At 39.2% G+C, this 9,932-nt stretch overlaps 1 protein-coding gene across 1 annotated transcript in view; it reads right to left on the bottom strand.

Moving 5' to 3' along the window:
* Nucleotides 1-941: 941 nt before the first annotated feature.
* SWAP70 (switching B cell complex subunit SWAP70) overlaps nucleotides 942-9,932 on the bottom strand; it is a 41,175-nt gene continuing 32,184 nt past the window's right edge. Inside the window, exons 8-12 of the mRNA XM_075094792.1 lie at nucleotides 7,985-8,092; nucleotides 6,233-6,399; nucleotides 5,273-5,471; nucleotides 3,787-3,883; nucleotides 942-3,032 (exon numbers count right to left, since the gene is read on the bottom strand). Of these exons, the coding sequence (XP_074950893.1) occupies nucleotides 2,923-3,032; nucleotides 3,787-3,883; nucleotides 5,273-5,471; nucleotides 6,233-6,399; nucleotides 7,985-8,092 (681 nt within the window). The 3' untranslated portion in view covers nucleotides 942-2,922. The remainder of the gene's footprint in view (nucleotides 3,033-3,786; nucleotides 3,884-5,272; nucleotides 5,472-6,232; nucleotides 6,400-7,984; nucleotides 8,093-9,932) is intronic.

The following is a 9,932-nucleotide window of genomic DNA, read 5'->3' as shown; positions in this document are numbered from 1 at the left end:
GCCTGGCATGTATGTACAGCACCATGCTGGTGCAAAGCTTCTCAGGGCATCACATTTCATTGAGGATATCCTCACCGTTAGCAGTCTTGGTGGCTTCTTGGAATAAGTGTTGTAACCCTTGTGCTCACCGGAAATGACTCTGTGCTGGGGCAGCGGTCTTCCACACTGCACTGTTTCACGAGACATAGTGACTCTGACTCACAGCTCTACTCTCTCTTTGACTGCTGTTTAATGTAGCTTTAACGGACTTAGTCTAAAGTGGTATTTTTTTGCTCAAAACGCAATTGGCTGATTTTTAAACCAACCTCTTCCCCCACTTTTACTGCACGACACTTCACACAAAGCTTTCTTAATTTGTCAGAGCAAGCAGGGACAACAAAGCTAAAAGGAGACTTGTCGCGTTTCCTCTTCTAATAGTGACTAAGAAATAACCCAAGGCAGACACATGCTGATAACATTTTAATGAACGGCTGTTTTGCCTGCAGAGGCACATGTTGTCTCATGCTGCAGTGTTCCCCCATTATCTGGCTGATAAGAACAGGTCTGCCATTGTCCCAGGCTAGCACTCTAAGCGTTGTTTTGTTACTGTGGATGCAACTGTCCTACCAAGTCATTTCCCACCTGACTTGCTCTGTGTTTCAGAGAACAGCTAAACTGCACCCTCAGAATACTGTTATTGAGCACTGCTGTCTGTAATAGCTGAGCATGATCATACTGTATCAAGCTGTACTGAATATGAACATTTACGAGATGTAATACTGGTGAGACAAATTATATTGTATTATCTGTGTGACCACCGCCTTTATTATGGCTTTAATCCAAATCCCATTGGATCAGACCATTAAAAGAGTATTTAATACTTCCACACAGCAGTCACTAAATTTAGAACTCCAGCAACCCGAAAGAAACCCATGCAAAAAAGACATCAATTAATTCAGAAATGTAAATGACTTTGTATTACTTTATTAAATAGCCAATTCTAAAGGACTGTAAAAAATATGAAAACATGCATCATTTGGTGTTCTTAAAAAACATTTGTCCAAAAAAATGACTGTTAGAAAAATTAAACGAGTTTAGCCCCAATACACCTTCTGCTCTCCACATAAAAGATGTTTGGTAGTTATAAATACTGTTCACTCTCCTGTAGCAAAGTTTAACAATGTATACATTAGTATTCCTATTACAGTTGTTTTTTTCACATTTCTTCTGTAAACATGATTTTAAAAATGCCTTGTTAGCAAGCTTAAGGAACTACTGCTTTCCTGTACAGTAAATACAAAGAGGAAGATCCTGGATTTTCCTGCCATTCTAATCAGAACTCCATTTACTGAAACATTAAAGATTTCAATTAGTATAAAAATATAACCAGAGAATAAATGTCTGAGAAGATTCAGTATTTGTGTGAGTCTTAGTTAACAGGCAAATAAAATGCTATTGACTTCCAAATCTGAAGATCACTTCAGTACAGCTTTTGTACTTCTGAAACACAAGTATCACAGTGCTACACACAAATGCACCGGTTAACCTTCTGAAACATTCACGTCTTTCTTACTAAAAATAATTTAACATTGAGCTGAAGTAAAAAGTAGGTGCGAAGAGATGGATCTCCACGTTCGGTGTACATACAAAGATCAAAGCTGACTAACAGGCCACACCAACAGGCACCTGCTCTTCAGGAGAGGGGACTTAGTTCTCAAAATATCTGTACAATTTAGCAAAAAATACTATTTCACTTAGCAATAGCGTGACTTCTTGTCTGGTGTGGGAGATCACAGCAAAGCAAAATCACAGACTTGTTCCTTTTCCCTAAGGAAACAGAAAAAACTAGGTTTGTCCCTGGAGAGAATTTTGAGGCAGAGCAGTAGGCTCTTTGGGAAGACTTGTTACTAGAAACACTGAAATTATTTTACTGACAGGATTTATTTTTTTCTAATGCAGTATTGCTACATATCTACCATTTTTATAAAAAAAAAAAAAAGCCAAACTTAGTTTTCCTCTTGCATTTTTTTAATCTGGCCTCCAACTAAGAATAAGACAAAAGTGCTGCATCTAAAACAGTGGTATATTATAGTTAAATTTCTTGCACCAACATAGCCTTGATACAGATGATGTTTGGCCTGTATGTGTTATCATTTTCCAGTCATCTCCTACAGAAAACTGTAAGTCAAAACTGTGCATCTTTTAAACTATGAAGAGAATGCTCAAGGTTGTTTTTTTAGCACTTCTCAAGTACAAGACAGTACAAGAACAATCTTGCATGACTACTTTTTCCAGATGTTTTGTGGCAGCATTCTGTACATGCCTATTTCCTATTTCCAGTTCTGTTTTGAATTCCTGCAAACAGAGGACACAAAATCCAACCAGCCAGCAGGTACCCTGTGACGCCAGTCTACCCTCTCTAAGGAAGAACATATCTGAGCACTAAGCACCGTGCAAAGAGCAACAGACAGAGCAAAAATAAAAGGACACTCAATGGAAGGAAAGGTAATGCTCTACCTCAGAGCTGGACAGAACCTCCAGGACTGATCAATCCCGGGTTTAAATGATACTAACTGAATGAAGAAACAATTGCTTCCCTCACTTTTTGGAATGAAAGTTATGCTGCTTGATCGGTCAGATGCTGTCAGATTGTTACAGGCTAGTATAGAAACAACTCTGTCACAAGCTACATTTAAATAAAAACCTTCACTTGAAAAGTTTTGTATGAAAGAACAGAATTTCCAGAAACATGAGGGAAAACAGCAAGTACTGTCAGACACCACATATTGTGTAGACACTCCTATGTGGTAAACAGTATTTTCTTTGTGGAAAGGCCCAACCTGCTGAGCAAACTAAGATCTTTATAAGCGATAAGCTGCTCTGTGCAAAGCAGAATGAACGAAGGTGGGCTTCTATTCACAAATGATACATCATCTACTGCTGTTACTCAGACGTGGCTTTTTTCCCTTTCCAGCTCTTTTGTCTTTGCTCGAGTTCAGCTTCAGTGAAGGCGGCTGGGCCCCAGTTTGTGATTAAGTGAGGATTCTTGGAGCCTGGAAGACAAGAGTGCAATACTTGAAAGAGGTGTTGCTGACAGGGATATCACTCACCCTCCACCGGTGGGATAGGCCAAGTGTCGCCACAGGACGATTTGGTAAGCACTGTCTCTTCTATGACTGGAAATCCTCTCAAAGGTGACCTGGGGACCTGCCTAACCGAGGAGGGAGGAACACCTGGGACATCATCAGTGAAGGTGCTTCGTGTGAGAAGTTGCAAACTGCTGCAATGTTTTGTATCCTTATCTCCCAACTTCTCCCTCGCTTCCCCCAAATAGTTGTCTTAGTAAACCTCTCCTCCTCTTGCCTTCAGAGATGTCCTTGGAGGACAATAATCTCTCCAGCACTGCATTACAAAGCTGCTTTCCTCTGGGCTGGTGTGCTATTAATTAAGCTAAGAAATTAAACTTTTCCCAAAAAATAAATTTTAGCTATCTTCATGTTTTTTGCAATTAGCGTATACGCTAACTGCATTAAACACCCAAACCATGCAATGTTCAGGTTGATCCTTGCTTTGTTTTAAATAAAGAAACAAACAAATAATACTAAACAAAATTAATTATTATAGTAGGGCCAGTAGGTGTAAACACTCAAAAGTTACCATCAGCAGTTCTCACAAAAGGGATATTTATAGGCTGCTGTGAAACCAATATGTTACAGGAAAAGGCAGACTTCAGTAAATTGCTAGGCAATCTAAGTATATGAGACAGAATGAATACATATTTTTTGTAACTTTTTGTTGATAACTTACCTGGTTCTATTAGTCGAATTAATCCCTCATGATGAGCTACTTTATCTTTCCAGCTCTTGGTGTTATTAGCTGCTGTTTCCAACTTCTTCTTAACCTCCTGAAATAAGACACAGCCCAATTGAAAACAAGAACTTAATTCTGTTTATATAAAAAGAAAAAACATCCTTTAGATTTAAAAGACAGAACCACAGTAATTCAGCCAGCACTCCACTTAGTGTAGACAGAACTTTGTTTCCAACCATCCTAAGTAATTTAGTCATTGCTAGCTGTATAAAAGTAGGTTGTCAAATTAGAATCAAAAAATAACTAAGTTTTAGAATATTCTGTAGCTGCGTAAGTAGGGCTAGTCTTCATGACGATTGAAAGCATAAACTGTAGTTTCAAAACAGAAAGATGAATCTTCTGTTCCAAACTAAGACCAGCTAGTGGGTATCTCTCACTATCAGAAATCATAAAATGTAAGCTAGGAAAAGGATTGCTGCTGTTACATCCAAGTGAGAAAGAGGTGTTCTTCAGTCTAAACTGGTCTTTTGGTCAATTCCAAACAGAAGGCCAGAACACTTAATTATTTCTAAAATAATGAGTCAGCTATCCGAGTGACTTACTCCATTGGTTGTTTTGTGGATTTTTTTTTTGTTTGGAGTTTATGGCTATTGTATTCAGCAATTCCTTTGGAGTAGGTGAATGATGTTTCATATACAAAAAGTGTAAGATGTCATGTTAAAAAAAAAAAAAAAAAGCCACAGGGACAGCACAAACACACTCCCTAGTTAAAGAGAAATCCAGTCATGTTTTGTTTCCTGACCTAAATACACACAGAATCAACACCTCCCTAGCCCTAGAAAGTACACAGCACTTCAGACTCTGTACTCACTGGATTCTGGCTCTTATTTCTTCCACGAATACAGCTACTGGCCTTCACCAGAAACACTCAGTGGAGGAGAACAGGCCTGGCATTTGGGATGTGTGGCACTGCTACACATTAAGAATTTGAGCTAATTCCTAGCTATCCTGGACATCAGTTCAGTGCTTAAATACCTTTTTGAGGAGCAGGGGCCTACAGCAGCACATTGATTTTTCATCTGTAGAAGACAATAGTGCTCTGTAACGTCATCAAAATGTTGCAAGAATAGCTAATTCAACAGCATAAGACATTTAGTTATGACAGCAACAGGACTGCATACAATGTCTACAGTAGATGACAAATGTATACAGAGTATTTCAGGATATGACTAAGCTGGCTTGCATGCAAAATGGGACAAAAGAATAAAGGAGGTGGTGTGTCTGAAACATGTCCTCCTCTTCAAATATAACTAGGCCTAGGTTTTTGGCCTAGGCCAAAAAAACCCAACACATATCCTACCTCTTATTATAATTTTTGTGCCATGCTAATCCTTAAAGCAGCATGATATTGATTAACTTTAACTGAATTTGAACTGCTGAATACCTGGCTAAGTATGAGAGATTGATGAACAGAACAGCTCACCTCATATTGCTCAAGGGCCTCCTTCCTTTCCAGTTCAAGTTGTTCCAGTTGCTGCATAGCAACTTGAAGAGCCTGTTCCTTTATCATTCTCTGGTTTTCTAGCTCTTGCTTCTCTGCTTCTGTCATCTGAATGGTCTGTTGCTGCTCCAAGTGCCATTTTTCCAGTTCAGCTCTCTTTGCTGACTCCTCTTCCAGTAATCTGCAACAGAGATTGTGACTTTAACCGCACTTTAAAGCCAGCTGTATCCATTATCTAGCATACATGCAGGGAAGCCAAGCTAATTACTTTTTTTTTAAAAAAAAAAAAAAAGCACTTGGGAAACAGGGAAGAAGTCATTGCTCATTGGCTTGTCTTCAGTGTAAAGGTGAAAATCATGCCAGCACTGCAAGCAGTCTGACTACTACAAAGGGCTATTCAAAAATTTAGTCAATAATGCAAACACAGAACACTGAAAACCGCAGAAGAAACAAGCATGCATAGGTTATCTTAATTGTCTTAGGAGGACTGAGTGTATGAACAAAAAAACCACACAAAAAGTCCACATGAGTCAGAAGAGACTTACAGTTACAATTTAAACCTATGATAAAATTCAGCAGAAAGTCATATTTACAGTTACTGCTTTATAAAATACACAATTGAAAAGTTGGTACAGTGATCTGTTTTTCAAGTGTTAACAGGCACAGCACCTGATAGAAAAATACTCCTGCTTTTCTGAATTTGCTGAGTGTTCCTGCTGCTAAGGGCTAATCAAACATCTTAAAAAAAAAATCACAAATACCAGCTTTAACCTTCATAATTTAAGGAAAAAAAATCCAGCCTGTGTTTGGACTTCAAGCTAGTCCCCCTTTCCAGAAGGGTGTCCAAGATGCAAACAATCTTTAATAGGATGGCACAGTTACTTACTACTGCAGGGGCAAAGTGGAGAATTGGAATAAATTTCCACTAGGTCAAAGCCATACCTGGCTTGAAGTTTCCTTACTGTCTCTTCATCTTGACGTGCCTGTTTCTCATCCTCCAAAGCTTCCTGTAGCTGTTTATACATTTCTTCCAGTTCACGTACTCTCTGTAAATACTGTTCCAGTTCAGATGATTTCTGAGCAACCTGCTCTTCCATTTTTTGTCTTACCTAGCAGCATAAGTTGAGAACGCATATGAACTACGATTCAACTCAGGTTTCCAATTTTTAAAAGAATTGCCAGATTTCCCTCAGATAATGTTTTCAGAGAGAAATGTTCTCCTGCTGCCTGCAGAGCAAAACTGATAAAATTGAGTCTAGATTTGTAGATGTGTAAATAAGAGCATTTAAAAAAAAAATTATGATACAGGTTACGTACATTGCACTACTTCACACAGCACAGAATTTTTACGGGGGTTTAAAACTGACTTCAATCAGTTTAATCTTATCACTTAGTTTACAGATACACACTAAACTGAAGGAAGAGAAAGCTTGCGGAGTGCCCAGACACAAAGGTCAGGCTGGTTTAATTACACTGTTTCCACTCCTTTCCTCAGGCAAGTCCTCTCATGGCAGCAGCGTATTTCACACACTTACATCTGGATGATGGCACCACGACAGCACAGAATGGATAAAGGGTTGGGAATGGGCAATGGAGGTTGGCTTTGCTATGAGAATTGCAACTATAACAAAAAACAAAGGTAAGGATAGAGGAAGGTGAGGGGATGCTACATATCCGCAGTCGCCCAGTCTCTGATCCTCATCCCCCACCTTTCACTGACCAGAGCAGGAAACCAGGGGTTCTGTGGCACCAGAGCTGTCCTACCACTCAGCCCATCACTGTGCTGGGGACAACAGCAGTCAGCTGGCTTTGAACTGAGTCACGGTAAAGCACAAAGCTTCAGCATTTAGCAGTATATGACGTACTCCACAGAAGATAAGCACAGCTCCTGAAGTCAGCAAGAAAAGCTTGCTATCAAGTGTGACAGGATGGTATCTCCTGCTCCATTGGTCTGCAGTCTGCTTTCCCTCAGCTAACCTAAATCCCACTGACCCAGAAAGTGATTGTATTCAGGAATTCACACTCAGCCCGTAAAGCAGCACTGTGTGCATTTATGTCCTGAGACATTCCATCATATCGACTTGACCATTTCTACTTCTTTTCTCCAGCTAACAGAAAAGCCTGTTACGCCTGACAAAGCCCTTGAAGATTGAAAAGTACTTCTTTTTGGAAATTCTCGGTGTGGATTACACTAGCAGCATTGTAAGGTTACAATATTTCTTTAACTTTTTATGGCTCTGTGTGTGTATAAATGTAAAAGAACACACAGTATAAAAAAGCAATAGTTTTAGGAATATATTCAAGTCAGAAAATTCCTAAAATGCATTTTGAGTATGCCTGTGTTCACTTTGCATATTTATACAGTATGTTCTGGCCTCACGCTCTCCATCTTTGAAATCTGCAAGGATAACTTCAGTCTGCATTTAGCCTTCAAACAGTAAAATTTTTACAAATTTTCCAGTAATATTTAAGCTTTGAATGCTATACAAATTGTAGGCAAGCTGTTCCAGTATTTGAATTCCCTAGTGAAAATATTTTATTCCTACACCTCTAATAAATGCAATGCAGGGTACATTCCCCAGCCTCCTGCAAAGTCTGCGGAATCCTTTCAGTGGCTGTCTGTGAGGGACGTTATTGCTGAACACATTGCTCACTCTGTGTAATCATAGCAAAAAACCCACGTGCGCTACTCACCATTTTTTCTCTCTCCAGCTCCAAACTGAAGCGATCTTGTAACTCGACTTGAGTCTGAAGTCTTTTCTTCTCTTCCTCAGCAGCACGAGCAGCTGCTGCTTCCAATTGCTGGAAGAGAAGGGCATGGGGTAGGGGGAAGAAAAGAAGGAAAAGACACTTTGTCAAAACTAAAACATTTGGAGGGAGTGGAATTTTGTTCAACAATTTTTATTTTTTAACAAAAATAGAAGAAACCTTCAAAAGCATTAAGGTACCAGCTTTTTTTTAAAATGTCTGAGGCTATTCTTAATCTTTAAGTATAATTTCTAATCTTGTTATTTGCAAGTTAAATTTACCAATGAAAAGTCAATTATCAGGCTTCCTCCAAATTTCCTTTGAGTCCTGCTTTGCACACTGATAGAAATTACTGTATTTCCTTCTCTATCTCATATGAGATAGCAAACTACATCCCAGGCAGGACTGCACAGGAGTTCCAACAGCAAAAACATGCTAGCATACATAGAGCCATACAGAAACAGAAGTGAGAAGCTCTGAATTGCCATGGGAAAGCAGAAGTGCCACAAACTTTGACTATAATAAGTGATTGTGCTATTGTGAATCACATCCCTTTAACGTCCCCTAAATTGCCATGTAAGGTAAATAAAATTCTAGTCAATAATCATCACTTGAAATTAGGGAAAAAAATATGCCTAGTCAGAGCTGAGGCCTAGGAAACAGCTGCTGGTCACTTCACAACTTCTTGCGACCTATTTAACTTTTTTGCATCTTGTTTTCACAAATAAAGATGGTCATTACAGCTTTTCCTTTCATTAGCATTTCAAGAGCATGTGCTTTTAGAATGCACAGAAGGCTAGAAATGTACAAGTACTAGTAAAAACTTCACAAACACTTAAAAGAATTCTTTCACAGAATTTTCCCAAGAAACTCAGCTGATGCAAAAGCAAGCACCCTTCTTTTGTAATAGGCTGGTGAAATTGCTTCCACAGACCTTCAGTAAGACCTTTAGTATTTTTGGAAGGTAACACATTTAATCTATCTTCCCTCACACAGCCCAGATGAGCTAATGCGATGCCCAAATGATTAAAACCACCAAGCTAAAACTTTCATTCTTTTAAGTGCTTGTGGTATGACTCTAACCTCCAAGAGATGGGAAGATGGGAAAGAGAAGGCTCCTAGTTTGGTTTTAAGCTGTAGACGCTAATGCTCTTCTTTGAAAGGCTTAAATGATGTCAGTCTTTTAGAAGCAGTATTACGCCTCTGCCAGAACATTTAAAAGCATGTAACTGTAGTCAAATCCAAGATGCCTATTTTAATGAAATTTTCTTTTTATTTCCTTCCCTGCTCTGAAATTAAACAAACATTGCCAATACTGAGCTGAGAAGGTGAACGTGCGAAGTCACAGGCAAGGGTCGGTGCTAGGCTTTTGCCAGCGAGCTCAACAAGAAAATACATTGTTTGTCCACTCTTTATCAGCAGCTTCCTGCTTAATTCATGTCAGAGGACATCAGTTCCTGGCAGGTAAGGTTACTGGCAACAACTATGCAGTTTAAGGGAAAAGTCCCAAATGTTGGGGGTAGGGAGGGGGAATCAACAGGAACACCCCATTCTAGCACGGGTTAGTTAGCACAGAGTCTCTGAATCCCATGCAAGACCCCAGATTGAAACAGCAAGGGTGCACAAGTCTTGTGCATGCTCTCTTGGTAACAAAATTTACCCTTCAGTCTGTTCAATGTCTGTATCTCAAAAATCCATTTAAAAATAAGAAAAAAAGTATTTGAGACAAAGACTCTTATTCTTCTGAAATTTTCTACTACAGGAGTTATCAAAATACAAACCAGGCTCAGGGTGCACTTTGGCAGATGCTACACAAAAGTGGTGGCTCACTGCCATCAGAAGCAAATCTAACTCTTAAGCTTTCCAGAACAATTCAGTTTCCTGAACTAGTTAC

The sequence above is a fragment of the Phalacrocorax aristotelis genome, chromosome 5 (genome assembly GCF_949628215.1).
Source record: "Phalacrocorax aristotelis chromosome 5, bGulAri2.1, whole genome shotgun sequence".
NCBI lineage: Eukaryota > Metazoa > Chordata > Aves > Suliformes > Phalacrocoracidae > Phalacrocorax > Phalacrocorax aristotelis.
Note: the sequence above shows the minus strand (reverse complement) of the source record. Positions and strands in the feature narration are given on the sequence as shown.